We start from the raw sequence: 22,243 nt of genomic DNA, 5'->3' as shown, positions 1-22,243 counted from the left end.
GTAAAGCACGGATCACAGAGTATGAGGAAGTTGGCGACTTGTCCATAATTAATATTTAGGCATACATACTATATTAGTGAAGAGAAAAAAAGGAAGACTTTGCGCCTTTGCGAGGCGACCGGGCAGGCGTGGCGCTAGAAGATTCTCCGAGAGTTCCAGAAGGACAAGAAGAAGCTAAAAATCAGGTCCGAATTAGGAAAAAGGAGCATGCTGCAGATAGCCAATTATGTTCACTACGTAGTATGTACCAGTGGGGCTTCTTCATTAACGCATCGACATGCTTACGGAGTTCTCCGTGGTCTATCTTTATGCTTTGCTTCAGCACAAAACATCATGTTCGCTGAGCAGCACCCTGAAAATTTCAACGCAAGTCAGATTTTAGCCGAACCGCTGCTTACATCCAACTGCCCCAGGTACTCACAAAAAACGCAATTGACTAAGTCTGACCTCTACCTAGTCCCACTGTACTGATCTAGGTTTTCCCACCTAGACCTCCAGCTCACCCGCCAAATGTGTTTCTAGTTGGTCGACCCATGGGGGCCAGGTACAAAGTTTAATGTCGAAATATGCAAGTGGTTTTTAGCTCGCTATGTTTTCACTAAATTCGGCACTTCGTACTTGAGCGTTTGCAGATGGGGGGTTTTTTAAGTTTAGCAGGTAATATTGCGCTTCGGGAACCGAATTTTGGCTTCTTTCTACCTAGGTAGTCACTTTGCTATTGGCAATTTAGTACTTATCATTGCCGTACGTACTCCCTCCATAGGCATTAACAGATTAATGTATTGAGTTAAGTTGTGGATAGTCAATTTGGGTAGTAGATCATAGATCAAGAATACCAGATCAGGAAATCGCCCCGTTGAATTGGCTACAATGACTAGCTGACAAGGCTGATTGTAAAATATTGACTGTATAGTGTCCACTGTTCATCACTGTGACTCTAGTTATGACTTCGGTCATTCGAGACTCCTCTGACTCAGCGCTAGAGATATCGTCGCAATCAATGGATACCAGTTGCTGATCCAAATTTTTTAAGCCCCTTGAGGCATCAACAGTCTTGTCAATATTGCTGTTTTGGATGAAACCTATAAATCCATGACGTCGTTATATCGTTGCGCGTCACGCGCTTACTTTGGTTATCGCGTCCATTCGATTCTCCTCAGCATTGGAGCCGGGGGAGTTGGAATTGAAATTCTTGTATAATGGCATGATTATCCTCTCATCTGTAATTCACTCTGGCCGTTCAACTATGTTTTTCGTCTCGACTTTTGAGAGAAGTAGTCATTTTGTTCGAAAGCGTTTTGTAAGCAGATTTCTCCCAGAATAAAAAGGTAGGAGCATGCGCCTTGAGTCTCAATCAAACAATGATGTCGGGCTCCAATTTTTCAATAGCACTTATTTGAATATCCATGACAATCAGATGAATCTAGACTGTTCCCATCCTGCCTCCAGACGATATATTCCTTCGTTGTGGCAGGATCGATCGTGTGAAGCGTAGTTTCGAGAAGGGGAAACTTTCATCTTTCATCTGAGAACATATTGTATTACCTGAAATCATTTTAGCTTCTTAAGCTCCTTGGAACATGAAAGAAACAATCCTGCAAAGTATGGAAGATTTCTGCCTCCATGTCCAGCTGAGCACTTCTCTGGTGTGAGGAATTACCCGGGTCTCGGTTTTACTTTGGGGACATCCGGATGGGATTGTTCCTCCTAAACTTTCTTGTGAGATTTAATTGCGCGAATCGTGTAGTTGACTTTGTTCCTTCCTCGAAATGCAATACAGAGTGAACTTTTGGCGATTATGGACATGAACATGGTGATGGCTGCCTCGGTACTCAGGCAGAAAACAAAGCACGTGCCAAGCTGGCAGCCTTGGCGGCTCTGACTCAATCAGTCGGCGACCTCATCGACATTGTCTTTGTACATAACAAAACATTGTTCGCCCTGTACCTTTGGAGTTTTGTATCTTCTTTACATTCCGAAAATGTCTTTTTAGACTCATCTAAACATACAATCCTGTTCGAACAGCTTTGTTCAGTCGCCCTTGTAGAGGAATAGAACGATTTCTGTTATCTTCTTACGACTACGACGTACTCACGACAAGTGCTCTCTCGAATCTCGTTCTCCTTGCAAAATGAATAGAATGTTATTATTACATCGGACTCTGGGTTTTGCGTATTTAAGAAATCACTCTACAGCCACGATATATGCAATATCGAGAAGAAGAACGTCCTTATCTGGTATACGATATTGAAGTTGACGACCACCAAGGAATTGCAATTGAGGAATTGTGCGGGTGCTGCTCAATACACTCAAAGAAAGCATACTGATCGAAGGCCATCTTTCTGTGACCGACTGAAATCGGGGAAAGCAACATGGCATCAATATTTACATACGACCCCGATCCACCCAGGGTGTCCTCGCCCTGGTCAATATCTGGCTCATCAACTCCTGGACTTGGTGCAGGCGAGACCCAACGCAGCAATTCGGAGTCTGGCTTGATAACAGTTGACTCGGACAGACTGGCAGACTATGGTATCTCCAAGCTGGAACCCGAGCCGCAGGAAGGCCCCACAGAGTACAAACTCCATCTTCTGCTTCGGTCCAGGAGACCGTTTATTTCAATGACCACCGGGCAGGTAGTGGGCGGCAATTTTCAATTCAGAACATCAAATAAGCCCTACTGGAATTTGGGTCTATCTCCGGAACCCCCGGCTTCTCCACGTCTCTCTAGCGCTGCACACCTGACAAGTCGTCAACAGAGACTGCAGCAACTTACAACTCAGCTACTATGGCGTTTACAGCAGTCTTCTCCATTTCACTCTTCTTCTACTGCCAATCTGATTCTTCCTGTTTTACCGGAAGCTACTCCAAAACTGGGAATCCCGCAAAAGCCTTCTCGTCTATTACCCGGTCTTGAAGAAAGTCAAGGCGCCCTCTACGAGATTGGCGTAGCTGACGATGGTACTTTTGTAGGTTTGATCAAGGAAGAGCTGGACGAGAGTCTGACCAACCTTGGTGCTATGGCGGCTAGTCTTGGTTGTAAAATTGACGTGTTAAGAAAAGTAGTGGTCGGCACTTGTGACTGGGCAGAGGGACCCGAATCCGATGTTGTTCATTCTGGAGAACTATGGGTTGCAGAAGCTTTGGTGAGCCCTGATCTTGACTACTACAGCTCGTTGTCTGCAAAAGAGTTAGGTCTTGATAATTTAAGCTTGGATGACAATGTGCCCACACCAAAGGAAGAGGACACAATGGAGGGGGGGTGCTCGCAGACGGAACAGATTCGTATTTCAATCACAGGTCCTAGTGCCGCTGGCAAATCATCGCTGCTTGGGACTTTGACAACATCTGCACTTGACAATGGCCGTGGTAAGAGCAGACTGAGTCTCCTCAAGCACAGACATGAGATCTCTTCTGGAATCACAAGCTCTGTGGCTCAAGAACTCATTGGCTATCGAGCGGTCTCCTCAACTGAAGGCACTGTTGACGTGATCAATTATGCATCGGGAAATGTGACTGCTTGGAATGATATCCATGCAGCGTCTGATGGTGGAAGATTAGCTTTTGTGTCCGATCTTCCGGGGCTCCCTCGTTATGTGAAATCGACTCTGCGCGGCCTCGTAAGTTGGGCTCCACACTATGTTATCCTTTGTATCCCAGCCAATAGCTCTCATGATCCCACTACTACGCCAGATGATGGAGAACAAGCACCCGAAATTGATATTTGCATGGCTTACCTCGACCTCTGCATCAGACTTGAAACACCCATGATCGTGGCGATCACCAAGTTGGATCTTGCGTCACGCATGGGCTTGAAACAGACCCTTGCCCGAGTGTTGTCTACTATCAAGGCTGCGGACAAGAAGCCGCTAATGCTTGCTGTCGCGGGAGATAACCAGGCCCCGAACTTGAACAAGATCTCTACGATGGACTGCCAGGAGGCGTTGAAGACCATCAATGCTGTAAATGGCGACTGGTCTGGTACAATTCCAATTCTTCTCACTAGCGCCGTCAATGGCTCCGGTGTAGGCAAATTCCATGCACTATTACGGTACCTTCCTTTACCGAGAACCCCGTCATCAAGACTTGTGCACGTACCTCGAATTAAACACCGACAAGAAGTGCCTACAGATGTGTTTGATATTGACGAGGTGTTTGCGATTCCGCCATCGAAAGTGTATTCTTCCCTCGATACCTCTCGTTCAGATACAAGGGGCGTTGTACTTTGCGGAATAGTTCGCCATGGTAGTATCTCTGTCGGAGACGAGCTAGTTATTGGGCCAATAGCGGTAGAAACTAGGCCAGATGAGAACACGCCGCACGCCTCGAAGCCAAGGTCTCTGCACACCCCCGAGAATGCATCTCCACAGTCTCGTTCCCTGAAAAGCAGATCCGTTTCTGGCGAATTTTCTCCATTCTCTCAAGGCTCCCTCCCCGGAAAGTCACGATTTGTGTCCCATGCTGAATGGCAGCGAGTGCGGGTCGTCAGTGTGCGCAACCTGCGTTTATCCGTCCGCATCTTACTGGAGGATCAAGTAGGCACTATTGGGGTTGAGCCGATACCTTGGGGACCTGGAAAGGAGGTGAATGCTCTCGGCCGTCTTAAGAAGGGGATGATATTGGCTCAAGCAAGAATCTCGCCAGATCAGTCTCCAACCAGTAGTCTTCCTAGCTCTCTTGCATTCAGTACCGCTTTCGTTGCGACATTTCCAGCCCGCGATTTCTCAGTCGCAGGTTCTCCACCTCTGCTACTCGGTGGTGGAGTCGTCGTGTATATCGGCAATATTCGAGCTGCCGCCAAAGTCACCTGCGTCGCCTTAGCTGACGACAACGAGCTCGATCCGCACACCGAGCCACTCCCTGAGGAAGGCGACTTTTTCAATTTCGACGACGACGAGGAGAAAGACAAGCAAAAGCAAGGGAACCGAGTTCGGCGCGCGCGACCCGAGAGCGAAAAGACGATTGACGTCTCAAGTGCGCATGGTATTGGCTTTGTGAATATCACATTTGCGTTCATCTCGTCTATTGAATGGGTTGAAGTGGGCTCTTTGGTGATCGTGATGCCGGGAGTAACGACGGCCACTTCTGCGACGGGTGATCTCATTCCACTTTCCGGGCTTGAGGGTTATGTTGGACGATTGACTGAAGTTAGTAGTAGCGAAGACATGTCGGAACGATAGTCTGTTTGTTGTGGTGGTTTTATATGTTGTTTTATCTTGCTGTCTTTTGTTGTTATTAATTGTTCTCCTCTTGCTTACTATGATACACTATAGCGATAGTATATTCTTGGTATAAATTGCAACTTTCTGTGATTGACTTCCTATATGTACACAGTAGCCCTGGCCATGGCGAATAGAAGGCCTTCTCGCCCCTTGACCTTGTGAAGAAATTCCACCTCTTCGATATACCGACTTCCTTAGGCAATAACTATTAGTAGCACCCTTCATCGCTAAATTATCATAATCTGAGAAGCCGTAGCGTCTGCCTGGAACTGTACTTCTCGATCAATTGCCCGAACAAGCCTAGTGGTCGGCAATAAATTAGCTTGATCGAAGCTCCCCGCAAGGCTAAGGCGGGTCCTTTCCCCGACAAGAGCTTCTTCCTAAACTTCTTCTTGATCCTTCCTAGTCCTTGTTTAATCCTTCAATTTCGCCTCGTTCTTACAATTCTCTCACTTCCGCCTCACACTGATTAGAGAGCGTATAGGAATTTCATCCAACCCACCCCCTCAAGCTGTCCAGACACCGACAAACAGTGAGCTGGCTTCGGACTTACGGACTGTGGGGCGTCGCATCACCCTGTCACCACCGAACTGATGCACGACAATTAATTCCATCATAGCAGACTTCAGAAAACGGTTTCATAACGAAGACTGCCATCAGGATTATTTCAATTTTGGTTCACAGAATGGACGACACTGTGTTGTCGGATACCCTGCCAGGGGCGGTAGCACAGGAAACAACGCCGGAAGATGAAGCAGACAGTACCGTTTCCGGTGCCGTTAACGATTCTACCTCAATGACACACAATCAGTCTTCCAAAGCCTATACAGCAATTCTTAATCTCGGCGGAACTCAAGATGTTCCGGCAGCTGAGACGAATATATCGGATATTACAGTGGAAGCTTCGACCGAGTCAGACGAGCCTAAAAAGCCACTGAGCTTACTTGATCTGCCGCTTGATATTTTAAGAGAGATTGTCAAAGAGGTATACTGAGTTTTACCGCGGAGTATTCCTTGTTCATTATGCTGACACTTACTGCTATAGATCACCCTCACCCATGATCTTACATCGCTTGCTCTCACCTGCTCCGCTCTCCATTCGCTGGCAATTCCTGCCATGTATTCCCGGTTTGACATCGTGTGGCCAGAACCTGCTCCCGTATCGGATCAACCCATGGGTGTTGATGCGCTTTCGTACGGCTTGGCAACATTGGTAATGGGAGCAAATGTGTTCAAAGAGACTCCCCATCCACGGTCTAATAGCCAACGGTGCCAACATTGCGGATGTGACGGGTCCTACCACCAACAAGGCGTCCAAGGCTCATCATCATTAAGAACGAATTATGGACAGTTCAGGATAGGAAATGACTATGCGCAATATACCAAGAAGTTCTGTGTCGGCAATGGGCCTACCGATTGGGTGCAGGAATACGCAATCACAAAAGAGACGGGCAAATTGTTAGGGACATTGGTGGCTCTGGCTGTTGCCCGGATGGTCAATCTGGAGAGCTTCATTTGGGATATGCCTACAGGGGTCATGCGAGATGTCTTTCTTGCTCTTGCTTCATTAGACGCACGCTCTGACAATCAAGAGTGCCGTCTCGAACGAGTCTGGATTCGATGGCACGACAATCGTCAGAAGAGCCCGCTATTTCATAATTGGCCTTACCAGAGACCTGGTTTTCAAAATTTGTACCAACGTGTCGAGTATCCTACATTCTCAGTCTTGCCGCCATTAAAGTCGCTGAGTGTGTTGAACATTGACGAGCCGGCATATCTGCAAGAGATGGCTGTTCTTATAGAACGTTCGCGGCACAAGCTACGTGAATTACGAATTGGGATGGCTGCTACCTGTTCCATGGATGATTGGGTGTATCCAACGGAAATAGGGTCTGCGAATGACACTCCGCGATCGACATTTCCTGGATGGCCCAAATCAGGCGGCGTGTTGTCGATTTTACTGAACAGGCCTAACTCAGAGCCATTTTCGACCTCCTCAACGCCCACTAGAGAATGGGTTGAGACCAAACTTCACGATATTCCGTCTTCTCCGACTTTTATCACTCCCAACGAGCAAAATAATCGTATGGATACGACTACGCATATGCTTGGCGATTTAACAATCAATCAGGCGCAAGCAGGGACTTACCAGAACGCAGCATCTGTGAACACTAACTCGGCCTCCACAAAAAAAGTAACACCGCTGATTACAGGTAATTCAGGTGGTACGCCAAATGAAAAAGAAGACAGACTACAGCTGGAAACACTAGAACTGGAGAATGTTGTCATCTACACGCCGCTGCTTATGAAAGCAGTTGATTGGACCCGTCTTTCCACGCTTACTATCCTTCATTGCGAAGAGCATGAATCTCTCTGGAGAGCACTACGCAGGAACTACTCTCCTTCTGAAAGTAGCCGACAAGGGTCAGAGACTTTAGGCCAGGATGCCTACCCATTCAAACTTAAACACCTGCATACGGACCGTGTTTCCACCTATCTGATGCTCTTCTTAAAGGAAGCCATTGCCCCGAATACTTTGGAAAGCATATATCTCCAGGAGGGAAGATCTTATACGACTGTTGTCTCTATTGAAGCAATATACAAACATGTGCTTCGCCGACAGCGAGGTAGTCTGAAAAAGGTCCTACTTGATCGTTCACGACGTGGCGAATCTGTATCCATTAACCATGGCCATTGGCGAGACTGGATGCTCCCTCGAGAGGCTCTGGCATTTGTGACAAGCGGCAAGATGCCCCAGCTTCGAGAACTGGGTATCGGCATGGACCGTCGCGATTGGGTGAGCTTTTCGAACACTGACTTTGAAGAATTCTGCTGATCGTGTATAGCACTTCTTTCTCCAGCGTCTTCCCAGACTAGCGAACCTGCGAGCTCTTTATCTGCCTAATATGTTTGACCCAACTCTTGGGAGGAATAAACACCGGGAATTGGCTCTGCAGATATTGGATATTGTCACGTTACGACCGGAGATACAGTTATGCTATATCGGAATCGAACACAAATGTTTCGAAATTCTTGAGACGCCGATGAATGATAAAATGGACCGAGAGCTATACCGCGACTCCCCTTGGTATTCGGAAACAGACAGTGACGAAGTTGATGATCATACCAATGGTCACGATTCTGAGTCTATCAGTGGAGAGGACGATAATGATGGTGACGACGACGATGATTTTCATACAAACCCGCACGTCATTCTTGAGCTGGATGAGGACACAGATGAAGACAGCGAGTATCGTCATGGAAATGGCTCGCGCTTTGTCTTTAGACTGCGCGAGATTCTCTTCTACGACGATAAAATTTCTGTCTTCAAATCTCGACACTGCAGCTTATAACTTCTGTTACAAACCGTAAGATAGTACGGGGGGCACTGTTGTTTTTTTTTTTTTTTTTTTCTTGCTATACATTTCAGCGAGCACCAGAGAAGGAACATGACCATCAATGATGAGTCAATATTGGCGTTGGGTTGACATTTCAATCAGTCTGAGGCAATGCGACTGAATTTTTCATGAAGGAGATGGTTAATATTGGTTTCTGGGTTGATGATGAACGATTTATGAGATACCAATGATTATTTAGTTTAGCAATTTGGCAAACCCTTGCTTATGGGTTACTATTTCATTATCACTTATATATCACTATCATTTCTGTTCTTTCATCAATTCTTCGCCCTATCAACAAGACGAGGCAGTAATCGATCTGATTGGCCGAAAGATTTACTGATCACGTGACATTTCCCCATACGGGAAATTGAAGCTTCAACTCTGCTCATCTCGTCTTTATCCCGCACGCACTTGGATTCAGTCATATCATTCACGTCACCATTTTACAATTCAAGAGAAACGCACAAACTTACGCGACACATCAAGAAATATTTGTCCACGAGGAAGTTATTCTTTCGACGAGAGAAATCGGCCTAAAACTTCGACCTTGGAGCTGTACCGCTCCGCAATTACAATCCGATACTCTGATCCAGCGAAAATACCGTCAAGATGAAGCTCGTTCGGTATGTTCCGTTCGAGGCGGAAAATCCTTTAACTAGAAAGGAGCGCGCTGGGAAGTCATTTACTGATGCTAATGGCTGTTCCGCAGATTCTTAATGAAATGCACAAATGAGACGGTGACAATCGAATTGAAAAATGGTACCTCCCAACCCTTCCACAAATGACATGATATCTGCTGACAGGGGAAAATAAAGGAACAATTCTCTCAGGCACCATCGCCTCCGTCTCTCCACAAATGAACACGGCCCTTCGAACCGTAAAAATGACMCCCAAGGGCCGCGAGCCCATCTCGCTTGACACAATCAATATTCGTGGCTCGACTATTCGTTATTACATCCTGCCGGACAGTCTACCATTAGATACGTTGTTGGTGGATGATCAGCCCAAGCCCAGAAATAAGGCGAGAAAGGAGGTTGCGGATCGCGGCGGTGCGAGGGGAAGAGGCGGTCCGAGAGGAGGAAGGGGTGGTCGTGGTGGTAGGGGTGGTAGGGGTGGAAGGGGTCGGGGACGCGGTTTCTAGAGGAATGGCGCTCTTCCTGAAAGGTGGAAATAAGATGGGATGGAGCGACTGTATCGAAGGGTATGGGACTGGGTTCGCGAAGTCGAGTATTTCGCCTGGGATAGAGTTCCAGGTTATTTTCTTCGAGCTCAGGCGGTCTCAATGGCCATGAACATGCGATATTGCCTCGACACGATAGACATGTTGATTCTCATTCAAATTGAAGTCGCCATCACACAGGCTTTTACGAGTCTCGACCTGTCTCTCTTCCGACCGCATTTCTAAAAGTTTCCACCTCTCCAAAACAGCTTCACAAATTGATGGACTATAGAACGCTCTATTTTATTCATGCGGATTTGATTCATCTCGGCGGTCTCTGTACTTTATGCAACACACAAAATTCAGGGCTTTTATCTGGCTATTTGATCGGCGCTTATGCTTATTTGAGAGAGTTCCAATATAATGAGAATCACCATACTTGTGTTCGAGGTTTTTCGTCGTATGGGGATTAGGCTTTGCACTCGTACTCGTATCAGCGTGTACCTTCTCATTATCGAGAAGATATCGCGACAGAACCACCAGCCTTGCAGGCTAGTTCAGTATCCAATCTTTGTTCCAATATAATGTAGTAAATTTAGTTTTAATAAATCCTTTTAGCCCCACGATCCATGCATTAAACACCTCCACGCGAACTGGGGTAAAAAGCCACAATGGCAAAATACCTAGTGACGATCATCGGGTAGCCTCCAATGGGGTCCGGCGAGATATTCAAAATGAAGGTGACAGTTGGACTGTTGGGGGCACGTTCAGCCGTGACGTCAAGCCAGGTTGCACGGAGGTTTATGTCAAAAGTCATGGAATGTATTCGGTTGGCTCAATTGACTGCGCCTTGGGTTATGGGTCCCGGAGATGTAGATTTCGTTCATACGTAGTTGCCTAGCATTGTCACTATAAATGGAACGTTGTAGGCTACATAATAATATAAAATTTGCATTCCCTGAATATTTGTATAAGATTGGTCACTCTCCGCGGAGGAAATATCTTGATGCTCAATACGTATATCTATGTCCAAATTTAAAAAGGAATCATCTATAAGACTCCATCCTTAAAGTGTGACCAGCCATTCCTCTCCAGTCACACCATTTCATTCCAAGCCAAATCCAATTTCACGTCTTCCTCAAAACAACATAATGTGTTTCCGCGACAGCAGTCAACGATCAAACGAATCCTTTCCCCCGCCGCGACACTACCGAGACTCTGGATGGCAGTACAACAACCAAGAGAAATATGACCCCAGAGAAGCAGCGAAGGCCCGGAAGAGGGCTAAAAGACGTCGTGCAGCCATAACTAGTGCGGCGACTACGAGTTCTGTAGTATCAGCGTCTGCATCAGCAGGGGGCGGTGGATGTTAGCTGTTTCCTTGTTGGCGGTTGATGGTTGACTGTGTTTATGGGAGTGTTAGAGCAGTTGAAACGCTCGCTGCAACACACATTTCGTGGCCGGATCCCAGTTGATGCAAGCCTCGACGAAACGTTCATCCCGGCATCGAATGATTTTCCATTCCAGAAGGTTCATGCCGACGACCGCATTTCATAACGATACCTTCTCATCCTCGCATTCGTCTTTTGCTGTGTACTATACTGTTGATATGATCACGAATACATATACCCTCGCGTTCCACAGAACACGATATGAAATCACGTTGCAACCCTGTAAATCCTCAAAATAACCAACTTCTCCCACCCAGCCTGCATCCCACTCCTCCCCACCGTCTCAGCGCTCCACCCCTCCCAATCCCTCACAATCCGCGCCTTGACTTCCTCCGGCTTATTCTGCGCACAAAGTAACAGATACGCAACGCCCCTCTCCGGGTTGAGCACGGAGGGAATAGCTTCTATGAACCTATTCGTAGTCTCCATGCCATCTAGGCCACCTGCATAAGAAAGAGAGAGGAGGTATGAGTCATGCTCAAATTTCTCGGATCTTGATAATGGTTTGTTTTCGGTTTGGCCTGGTTGGGGTAGGAGAGGTAAGTCTGGTGTAGGAACGTATGGCGGGTTGAAGAGCAGGACGTCCACTGATCCTGGTCTCAAGGGTGAGACTAGGTCACCGGTTAATGAGCTCAGGTAATGTGTTCTATTGGCATTCCCCGTCTCGGCAATGGCAGTCTGCACGGTTTGCTTTGTGGCTTGACATGCGTCTCGATTAACGTCTACTGCCAATGCGAGGATGTCATCTCTGCCAAATATGTGTTTGGAATTTGCGGCTGTAAAGGCAATTACGACGCCAGAGCCACTGCCTACTTCCACAACTAATGGAGATGCTAAGGATCTCGAGGTTTGGAATCGGTCTGCGAGCCAGGCTGTTTCTGATGCGGATGATAATGTGTCGAGAAGTAAGAATGAGTCCTCTGCTGGTTCGTAGATTGTGTCAAAAGAGACATGGGATGTTGAAGGAGTAGGCAGCATCTTGATATTTTATAGAGCTGTTGTATAAAAGTCGAAGAATGATAGAGACTACTACTAAGACTCTTTTGAGTGGGCAGAAGCCGTGGGTCTGATTGGCGGGAGCATGACCTCGGCATCGGAACAGCTCGCCGTGCAATTATTATTAATTATTCCATCTTCTTTTCAATCACAACATCTTCAAAAACACCACCAATCTTGTCAATTGCCGCTCACCGTCAACATGAGAGTCCTCACCCGCCTCCTCGCCGCTCCCATCACGATCGGCTCCAAAGCAAGCCTCAACACCGAACCTCTCGCTCTGCTTCCTCCGATTCCGCTGTACCGACGTCTGCTTCGAGTACATCGCAAAAAGCTTCCGGCCGAAATGCGTTTGTTGGGGGATGAATATGTGAAAAGCGAGTTTAGAGCGCATCGGAGTATTGATAATCCTATTCACATTGTATGTTTTCTATGCCTGCTATTGGTGAGTGAAGAAGGATGATGGGACTGACTGAGGGATGTAGGTCGGCTTCTTGACCGAATGGCAACTGTATGCTCAGCAATTGGAGGGCGATTCTTGGCAGGGCAATAAATTGGATAAGGCGAAGCTTGAAAAGATGAGTGGTTAGTACTTTCTGTCTTACTTTCTGCTTGAAAAGATTTTGACTCTTATTCTTGTTGATAATACAAATGGCTAACCTGACATACTCGACAACAGATCAACAAATCGGCCAACTCTATGAACTCATGCAAGCTATCCAGAACAAGTCCGAAGGAAGTGGAGAGCAAGAATAAGCAGAACGTCGACACGTCGTCTTGCATTACTGGACCTGACTTGACTGGGGTAGACAGATAATTCAATGGTGTCTACCAGAGACCACGCCGTTGAAGCAGTAAGGCAATGCATTCAACAATGACCACACACAGATATGGACATATTTGAGTATTGATATCTCGGATCGGAGTGTTGCAAAGAGATGTGCGAGGTCATACGCCACTGATCCACGCGCCATTGTCTTAAGCAATCAATTTACAACGACCTGTTGCACATATGAGCGACACACGCGCAAAGTTTAATGCGTTTTGGAACTGATGCCGCGAACCTGGATCGGAGATGGAAGCCAAGCATCAGAACCAAATTTGAAGATCATAAACAAAACGTCAATCCAGTCTTCAAATGACGAACTCAGCGGGAATTCCGAATTTTAGATGCATGATGTGGCTGGACACTCATGGTCGGAATCAACATCGCTGGTAACGCATTGAGGTGCGTGAAGGTCACTTGATATCGCATTGAGCTCGAGCAAATTGAGTTCTGGTTTCTGGATACCTTGTCTTCGATCCTGAGTCCTTGTGTGTTGTGCGGATATCAACCCTCCAATCATCACGTCTTAGCAAGCGACTTCATGTAGTAGTGTACAATATATCTCTATGTAGTGATCATGTATTAAATGTATACAAGTCTATCCACTCAAAACCTCCCCAACCCAATCCATCTGTACAGCACTAACCCCCCTCGCATAACTTCTATTCGTAAACACAAACTCATTATACATAATCGCCTCCACCCTCTTCCCAAACAGAACACTCGAGGGGTGAATAGCTACCGTCTGATTACCGACCACCGTTCGATAGGACCCATCGGGTACTAAGCGAGCAGTGTTGGTCGAGAATCCGGTCAAGAAGCTTTTGAGGATTGAGACGGCGGACAGTGCGTCCGGGGGAGGACGTTTTCCGGTTGTCGTGTCGGCGTCGGTGAGGAGTTTGGCTTGTTTGCATTGGGCTGTTAGTTGTTTGCGGACGTCCTGTTTGCTGTCAGCTACCATACTATTTGGACATGGGCCTAAATGATGTCTAGTCATACCATAACAGACTGCATGGCTCGATGAGAGACCAAATGCCGCTCTGCCCATGCTTTTCTATCCGTATTCTCGGCCGCATAACCCTGCACGGTCATCAACATGGTCAAATGATCGCCTTCTCTCCTGTATAGATCTCTTCGCGCCTTCTCGGCCTCCTCCTTTTTCTCTTCGGAATTTGTGTTTAGAAAGATGTTTTCCACACTTAGACTTGATATAATGTCAATCACGTCCAAGAGACAGTTCTGGCCATGCTCTGCTGCTGCTAGAAGCACGCGACCAAGAGGTGGAGTGAGAGGTAGTTTTGCGATCTGCAAGCCGATTTTGCTGATCGTGCCTGTCTCTTGTAAAGCTTGAATGTTGAATAGTTGAAGGAGCGCCTTTTCTAATGAGTCTCGTGGTGGTCGTGTAAGAAATGGGAAATTCATGATATCATCCACCCCACGCGCTTTCATAGTCAATAAACTCTGACTCAAATCAGAACGCAATATCTCAGGCGTATTAGCCTCGTCCAAAGCCAAATAGTCCCTTTCCGTATATAACCGCCAACATTTTCCAGGTGCTTCTCGCCCAGCACGACCTTTGCGCTGAATGGCAGCTGATTTTGAGATCGGCTTGACCAAAAGCGAGTCCAAACCCAGCCGTGAGCGAAACTGCTTCATCTTCGCCTTGCCGCAATCAACCACAAATCGAACGCCGGATACGGTGACAGATGTTTCTGCAATGTTGGTTGCAAGGATAATCTTTCTCGTTCGTGGTGGTGCGGGTGCAAAAACTCGCTGCTGGGCTGCTTGTGGAAGGGCTGCGAAGAGTGGAAGAGCGAGTACTTTTGGTAGCGATGGGTCCATTCCAACAGCGTACTCATTGACCAGATACTCTAAATTCTCGACTGTTTCCTGTCCGGTGAGAAAGACAAGTATGTCTCCGGGCATAGGCTCCTTGATGTGTATGTTGAAGATGGTTTCCAGTGCTGCATCCACAAAGTCGTGTACCGGTGCTGGTGAATAGATGGTCTGAACAGGGAATTGGCGACCTTTGATATGGCAAGCCGAGACAGCATTAAGCTGAGTCTTTTCATTCTTATCAGATGTCGATCCATTCGATGTTGCTAGTTCTCCATCCAAATTCTGATCCGAACCTGCTTCTTGCCCGAAGAATTCAAGTAAACTCTCCATATCCGCCGTAGCACTCATGACAATCACCTTCAACGGCAACCCCCCTCGACCTTCCCGTTTGCTATCAAGAATATTCTTCAGGAACCCCAGCACCAAATCCACATTGACACCTCTTTCATGGACCTCATCAACAACCACAGCACTATATTTTGTCAACCACGGATCATGCAACATCTCCTGAAGCAACATTCCATCCGTCAAAAACTTGATGCGCGTCGATGGAGACACCGAGGTATCAAATCGGACGGAATAGCCTACTTTACTCGCCGGAGAAGCTTTTCCGAGTGGAGTACCCATTTCCTCAGCGACACGTCTTGCCAGCGAAATTGCCGCGACTCGTCGCGGTTGCGTGATTGCGACGCATCCACCAACTGGTATGCTCTTCGTTTGTGTGCTGTCTCCTTCGGAGGTTGTGGCTTTGACTTTCTTCATTTGGCACCATGGCTCGTCTACGAGAAACTGCGGTACTTGTGTAGATTTACCGCTACCAGTTTCACCGATGAGGAGCATGACATTGTTGTCTTTGAGTTTTTGGCGGATTTCGTCTGCATGTTGGAAGATTGGTAGCTTCTTGCGGGTTTCGAATAACGCCTTTGCCTTTTCTCTCAACGAACGTGATATAGCCGTATTATCTTGATGCGCGCGTTGGTGTTTTCTTCTAACATTCTCTGGATTGCCGGTCGCTAGATTCTTGAAAGAAGAATCTGGCTTTGGCATGGGTACGGCTATCCTCTCATTGTGCGTCTTCGATTCCGGTTCCGGCCTTGATTCGTCTCGTTTGCGTTTCTTGTTCGAGACATCTAATGATTTATCGGCTTTTCCAGGCTTCGACTTGGTTTTCGACGGTGGTACGGTAGTTGTTGTAGGCTTGTTGACAACGGGTTTTTCGTCATCCGAGTTGTCGAACCTCGTGTACACTCGCTCCGGCATCGTGCGTGGTCAATAACCAGTTCCCTGGCTAGGAAATCATTAAAAAGCGAAAGGAAAAAATGCTAATGGCGCGAAAAAGAGTACAGAAGCCACTGGACCTCTTAAAAGAGTGTCATGATGTTCATTGATGAAGCGCAAATTGACAATCCAGAACTTTTTTTACGCTAGCCCGCTCTTTCCCCGGTCCGCCGATAAGCTTATCGATAACATCTGCCATGACGCCCTTATATTTTTCTCCTTTATTTTACAGAAATAAAACAGAAGATAGAATGATTGTCATAAATTCGTTATAATTATTTCCAAGTCTAAGCTTCTACCATTATCTATCTATCCCGTCTAGATAAATCATATGTGCAACTAAAGCCCCCAACCTCGAACACGTCTGAATGCAAAAGATCGACCATTCCGCAGCCCAAACACGCCCCAGTCATCAGTGAGCTTGTTATAGCTCCAGAATCCTTTCCAAACAAGTTTCGTATTCTTCGAAACATTCGGTGGCGCCTTGATCGCGCCTGCAGCGCGGGGTGGGTTGATTGACCGCAGCCCTAAATGCAGAACATACGTGTACTTGGGATCGACGCCTTCGGTTTCGATGATGAGATCGCGCGGATCGGTTCCCATGCCTTCATTCTCTGTGGAAAGCGGTGAATGAAGACGATCCCCTATTTCGGTATTGTGAGGTTCTTCGCTAGTAGGTCGTGTGAGATGCCAGCGACCTCGTAAAGCGTACTTGAGAGCTTGCATAGCAACATTGGGAACTGGCGCTCCGCTAGTCGAAGCTTCGTGCGATATTATATCCGATTTCTTCTTGCTCGGATGACGGTTGTGTACAGCAGCAGCGACGTTTTCCTTGCTGATATAAGGAACAACGTCAAGAGGTTCAGTCGTGGTGGTGAGAAAAATCGTGGTCCCGTCTGGATAGAAACGCAAGTACCGGTAGTAGGTCACAATATGTATGGGATCAGTCCATGCTGCATTGGCGTAGGAATATGCTCCTCCAGGTCGTGTATAATTTATCGTACTAATATATATACCGGTGAATCTGATTCGGGGGAATGTCTGAAACACTTGACTCCAGGAAGAAAGAGGTTCCGGGATTGGCACTGCTACCCCGGACGGAAATGGTGTATATTTAGGGGTGAAAGAGTGGTAAATGTCGCCGAGTACATCGCAATTAAATGAGTAGTGCATGCTTCCGAATCCAAATTCGCTTCCTTGGCAGAGCCTCTTCCAAATTTGGTGTTCATGCGCAAAGTGATAGGCAAAGCGTTTGCATACCAGAGACATGCGGCCAAATGATGCCGGATCCATATAAGCAACATGTTCAAGAATTTCTGTCAAAATCTCATTTGGGATCTTTGCAATGGGACATGGCGGGGGAGGGKCGCCTTCGATGAAAGGTTCGGCTTGTGGGATTGGCAGATTTGCAAAGGACATGATCAGTTCCGGAGTTGGTAAAATCTCGACATCTTTCGTCTGTTCTTTTGTCGGCTTGGCTGTTTCAGTTGTTGGAGTTGCGGTGGGCTGGCTGGGCGCCGATTTACCAGAGAAGTGCTTCTTGCGATATTTCTGATCAATTGCCGCATCCAACTAGAACATAATTAGTACTGTAAAATCAAAATGTTTGAGGTTTGGCATACCCTGTAAGCCTTGCGATAGTGAGCTAGACTATCTCCCAAACTGCCCTGGGCTTCCTTCTCTACAGCCTTCTCAAAATGTTCCAGCGCCGACCGGGGCTCCTTCTGCGCCACGCGCTGAAAGCCATCATCATCAGCTGACCTCAAAGTCAAGGCCTCTGTACGATGCACAAATTCCCCGTAGTCTCGGCCCAAATCTTCCTCTTCAACATCATCATCTTTGCGATCAGCGGCCTCGTGTTTGGTTGGCGGAAGATGGTCTAGATGTGACCCAGCACTTGGGGGTATATTCTGGCTGGGAGCAGGTTGTACTTGTCTCGTCGGAGCAGCAGTCTGATTTCGTCGAGTTACTTCTTCGCGCCACTGCCGTCTAAAGGCGTTGAGCTCTGGGTTTTCCTCCATTGTGGTCGTTTTTATCAAGAATGAGGGGGTCCCGCCACCCTAGTCGATCGTGATTGATGAGTCACAGATCCGAAAACACGCAGACTAAGTTATCTCCATAACTCTAGCCACCAGCGACTGACAAGCAATAGATCAAAGAGTTGTAGGTCGACAAGAAATGACGTTGAATAATTGATGAACAAGAGAGACGAGTCAATCTGATTAGTAAACGGAGATTAGCCCCAGCTTAATTCCGCGCCGACGTTGGCCGATGGTTGGTTGCGCGGAGCCGAGTCTAGCCCTGATAAGGACTAGCGCAACAGAAAGTCGGGAAGTTTGACGGAATGATAGCGTCGCTTGTTGAGTAGAGTCATCGCATTTATTGATTCTCTCTACAGACAATTCTCTTGCTCGCCATCTCCCCTTCACTGATCTGAAGTCTTCCGTCTCATCGACCGGGTATTTAGGAGATCAGACAGACATTCATCAAAAGGTCGATTGATGTCGACCCAAGGTCGGCGTTCTCGGTTAGACAAATCTTCGCCACCCGCGGAGGAAAGTTTATATGCGGAGTTTGTAGAAGATCAGGACTGGCACGACCATGAGACACGAGCGATGACACCTTTGAACTCGACAGGTAGCCCGCTGGCTGCTAATGCGCAGAATGGACAAGTTGGGCAGATTTCGGTCGGCCAGAGGATGCTGTCGGCTACCGGCGGTAGCATCTTGACGGCTCTACTAGGTTGGTCTTTCTTGATTTAACATGCTATGATCAAGACTAACATTGTTCTTCACAGTCACACCCTTGGATGTCGTACGAATTCGGCAACAGTCACAAGCATCACCTATACACAACTTATCCAAGTTCACTGCGCACACGACCGACGCATTCAGGGCACTACCGGCTGATCTCGGCGTAACAGCATGCTGTCGCGAAGTGTTTTGGATTGGCAACAACCCGGAAATGTGTCTAGTCGGAAACGGACCTATGGCCAGGGCAATTGATTGCGCCGTGGAAGATACACAACAGCGCCGGATAAACTCAACGTTTGACGGAATACGGAAGATCGCACGAAACGAGGGAGTTTTAACATTATGGCGAGGACTAGTACCGACGCTGGTGATGAGTGTTCCCGGAAATGTGATCTATCTTGCGGGATACGAGTGGATGAGGATTGACCCGCGCAGTCCGCTTCCACGATATATACCTGACGGATATGTACCCCTGGTCGCAGGAAGTATTGCGCGAATAGCTGCGGCGTCAGCGATCAGTCCAATTGAGATGTTCCGAACACGCCTTCAGGCGACACCTGGTACCGGTACTGGCCACTTTCGCGCTACACTTGAGGGTCTTCATCAAATGACCCAGGTAAATGGATATAGCTCTCTATGGCGGGGTTTGGGCTTGACAATGTGGCGAGATGTGCCATTTTCAGGTCTATATTGGTGGGGCTACGAAGCTGTGCGAAATTTCATTACAGACATTCGTGAACGAAATAAGAATAATAATCATCTCCAAGACGGTTCGAGGAGTCGACGCGATTCCCAGTCCAGTCAAAGCACAGCTATCACAATGATGGATAGCTTTATAGCTGGATCGGTTTCCGGCGCCGTTTCAGCATTGGTGACTACACCGTTTGACGTGGGTAAAACACGGCAACAGGTATTCCGACATAGCAGCGATGAAGTTGTCAGCAGTGCGGCAACAGGGAGAATTGGTTCGACCGCAGTCGTACACCCTGAACTACTACCCATGCCGCGCTTCTTGCTACATATATTCCAACATGAAGGCTTAGGTGGCTTGTTCAAAGGCTGGGCTGCCCGCTGTCTGAAAGTTGCCCCTGCCTGCGCTATTATGATTTCGAGCTACGAATTGGGCAAAAAGATGGCCCTAGACGTTAACACCCGACGACATTCCGATGGCGACAACATATAATCTACCCACTCTTCTATATTTGCATCTGAATCCGATTTTCTGGTTCAGCAATAATTCAACACTTCACTCTCCCATAACGCATGTATCAATCACGGGCGGTTCTCTGTCTCATTTTTTGCATTTGCATGTATACTATAACCTTTTTGTTTCTGGAGCATGGTTGATAGATATCTTTCTCATATACCTGACGCTTTACGCATGGTTGTATATTCAATATTCTCTTCTTTCTTGTTGGCGTCGTATATCCGACCTATCCTACCTGAAAGGTAGAGATTTGGTGTTGGCAAATGTATATTGTCCCTGAACTCGGCTCTATAAATAATGATTATGATAAGTTTTCTCCGTCCATGGATGTCTTGATTTCACTTGTTATATCTACATGTAAGTACCCACCTAGCTACATATATAGATATGCTTCTTTAAATACAACCTTGGAAGTCATTAGGACCACAAAAAACAAAGTTCTACAAAACAAAAATACATATATTATATAGGTATTCTTTTAACCCTGATTCTTTCCAAGTTTAGGATTTTAAACCCCCATAGAAATGGAGTCTTCGAGATTGGCTTCGCTAGCATCGACACCAATTTCAACCTTTTCAAGGAGATCTATTTCTGCCGCCTGCGACAGCCCATCCATGATTCCATCTGTTGTAAAACATGTTTTGGTAATCATTGACGAGTCCCCGAATGGTTGAATGTCATTGTTTGCTTCTTGGCTTGGGGAAAGATTATCAGATGAAAGCTCACACAACGTGGCAATCGTTAATAATAGATCTCTCGTATGTGCTAGATCTGACCGGTCCTCCAGGATCTGTATGCTGTCAATAACGCAATGAAGATATCGCGGAAGGGCCTTTCGCAAATCAATAATCAACTGGAGTAACTCCTTGAGGCTGAGAGGGCTCTGGATTATTGACAAAAAACGAGTGAGGGAAAGGTCCCTGGATGCTGATCCTTGCGCCGGCAGAAAAAGCACAAACTGCGTAACGATGGAGGCAAGCATTGCCTTCAGTGTGTCGTGTCCTTGTCACTTGGGGATGATCAGCATAGTTAAGAGAACAAAAATACGAAACAGTGGGAATATTGTTCTCGTGTGACAGAGCAACGATGGAGACAGCAGTCATGCAGTTCTGACTAGGCTTTGCAACACCATGAGGGCCTTGGATCCAGAGATTTCTGGAGTTCAAATCTTGCATCCAGGAGGTCAATTGTCGATGTACTTGCCGGTCAACCAGAAGGTATGGTGCATATGAGGACATGTTCACAAGTTCACGCATTTCAACCTTGAACAGGTCGACGTACTCATGGAGCACAGAAACAACCTCAGCTCGATCATAGTCGTAAAGAGCTGTTGGGGACAGCGTCTCTCTCTTGGGTAGAGCATTAGGCTGTGTTATGAGTAGCTGTTGTTCGTGACTTGCAGAGTTACGAACAAGGGATGATGATTCATATGAAGGTTGAACACTTTGTAACTGCCCCTCAAGGAACTGTTGAATGGAGGCACCAAGCAAGTATCGTTGTTGTTCCACTTGTTGTGGGACGAGTGCCAGTAACTTTTCTTGGTCAGCAACTATCCTTTCTAGCGATATTCTCGTCCGTTGCTGAAAAGCGAGGTTTATTTCTTTCTGAATACGTGTGTCTATTGCGTCAATCCTCCCTCGTCTTTCAGTGAACAACTTAGTAAAAGCGCCTTCATCAAAGCTTGTCAGGAAACGTTTCCAGCTACTCTTTGACCAACTTGTAAATATATCCGTGAAGATTTCAAAGACTACCACTATAGCTCCTGAATGTACCGACGGAGCATTTTGATGTCACCGTGCTCCTCCATTAGGCGGTTCCGGAATTCAATATCCTTGCTTAGCTCATCTAACCCTTCTACAACACCTTCTGCGATATGCTTGTGGTTGATAGAAGCCTGAGCAATGGCTGACAGGGATCCGGTGAGCAAGCTTAAATACTTGTTGTGGCTCGGAATCACAGAAAGCAGCTTGCTATGGTTCTTGCAGTTTTGCACAATTTGAAGAACTTTTCTTTCAGTTTTCCGTTCTTGGAATTTTCCCAGTCTTCCTGCCAAGTTGAAGCAGCCTTCGATACTGTGTCTATGAGGTATCTGATATCAGGACGCTGCGAAA

The 22,243-nt window shown here is 46.9% G+C and overlaps 7 protein-coding genes across 7 annotated transcripts; 4 read left to right on the top strand and 3 right to left on the bottom strand.

The window, feature by feature from the left end:
• Nucleotides 1-2,372: 2,372 nt before the first annotated feature.
• Nucleotides 2,373-5,180, top strand: BHQ10_007916 (uncharacterized protein; the record flags this gene model as incomplete). The annotated part of the gene is made up of 1 exon (XM_040880664.1): nucleotides 2,373-5,180. One exon carries the CDS (start codon nucleotides 2,373-2,375, stop codon nucleotides 5,178-5,180), a length of 2,808 nt encoding a protein of 935 aa, XP_040736419.1.
• A 727-nt stretch (nucleotides 5,181-5,907) lies between these two features.
• Nucleotides 5,908-8,575, top strand: BHQ10_007915 (uncharacterized protein; the record flags this gene model as incomplete). Its single annotated transcript, XM_040880663.1, has 3 exons — nucleotides 5,908-6,207; nucleotides 6,268-8,019; nucleotides 8,069-8,575. 3 exons carry the CDS (start codon nucleotides 5,908-5,910, stop codon nucleotides 8,573-8,575), a joined length of 2,559 nt encoding a protein of 852 aa, XP_040736418.1.
• A 2,865-nt stretch (nucleotides 8,576-11,440) lies between these two features.
• On the bottom strand, nucleotides 11,441-12,211 carry BHQ10_007914 (uncharacterized protein; the record flags this gene model as incomplete). The annotated part of the gene is made up of 1 exon (XM_040880662.1): nucleotides 11,441-12,211. The coding sequence occupies one exon, from the start codon at nucleotides 12,209-12,211 to the stop codon at nucleotides 11,441-11,443; it is 771 nt and encodes a 256-aa protein (XP_040736417.1).
• Nucleotides 12,212-12,431: 220 nt separating this feature from the next.
• Nucleotides 12,432-12,985, top strand: BHQ10_007913 (uncharacterized protein; the record flags this gene model as incomplete). Its single annotated transcript, XM_040880661.1, has 3 exons — nucleotides 12,432-12,650; nucleotides 12,715-12,814; nucleotides 12,909-12,985. 3 exons carry the CDS (start codon nucleotides 12,432-12,434, stop codon nucleotides 12,983-12,985), a joined length of 396 nt encoding a protein of 131 aa, XP_040736416.1.
• A 668-nt stretch (nucleotides 12,986-13,653) lies between these two features.
• On the bottom strand, nucleotides 13,654-16,154 carry BHQ10_007912 (uncharacterized protein; the record flags this gene model as incomplete). The annotated part of the gene is made up of 2 exons (XM_040880660.1): nucleotides 13,654-13,995; nucleotides 14,055-16,154. The coding sequence occupies 2 exons, from the start codon at nucleotides 16,152-16,154 to the stop codon at nucleotides 13,654-13,656; spliced, it is 2,442 nt and encodes an 813-aa protein (XP_040736415.1).
• Nucleotides 16,155-16,511: 357 nt separating this feature from the next.
• On the bottom strand, nucleotides 16,512-18,193 carry BHQ10_007911 (uncharacterized protein; the record flags this gene model as incomplete). The annotated part of the gene is made up of 2 exons (XM_040880659.1): nucleotides 16,512-17,744; nucleotides 17,795-18,193. 2 exons carry the CDS (start codon nucleotides 18,191-18,193, stop codon nucleotides 16,512-16,514), a joined length of 1,632 nt encoding a protein of 543 aa, XP_040736414.1.
• A 594-nt stretch (nucleotides 18,194-18,787) lies between these two features.
• On the top strand, nucleotides 18,788-20,108 carry BHQ10_007910 (uncharacterized protein; the record flags this gene model as incomplete). The annotated part of the gene is made up of 2 exons (XM_040880658.1): nucleotides 18,788-18,914; nucleotides 18,970-20,108. 2 exons carry the CDS (start codon nucleotides 18,788-18,790, stop codon nucleotides 20,106-20,108), a joined length of 1,266 nt encoding a protein of 421 aa, XP_040736413.1.
• Nucleotides 20,109-22,243: the final 2,135 nt, after the last annotated feature.

This window comes from Talaromyces amestolkiae, assembly GCF_001896365.1.
Source record: "Talaromyces amestolkiae strain CIB chromosome Unknown scaffold17.1, whole genome shotgun sequence".
Classification (NCBI taxonomy): domain Eukaryota; kingdom Fungi; phylum Ascomycota; class Eurotiomycetes; order Eurotiales; family Trichocomaceae; genus Talaromyces; species Talaromyces amestolkiae.
Note: the sequence above shows the minus strand (reverse complement) of the source record. Positions and strands in the feature narration are given on the sequence as shown.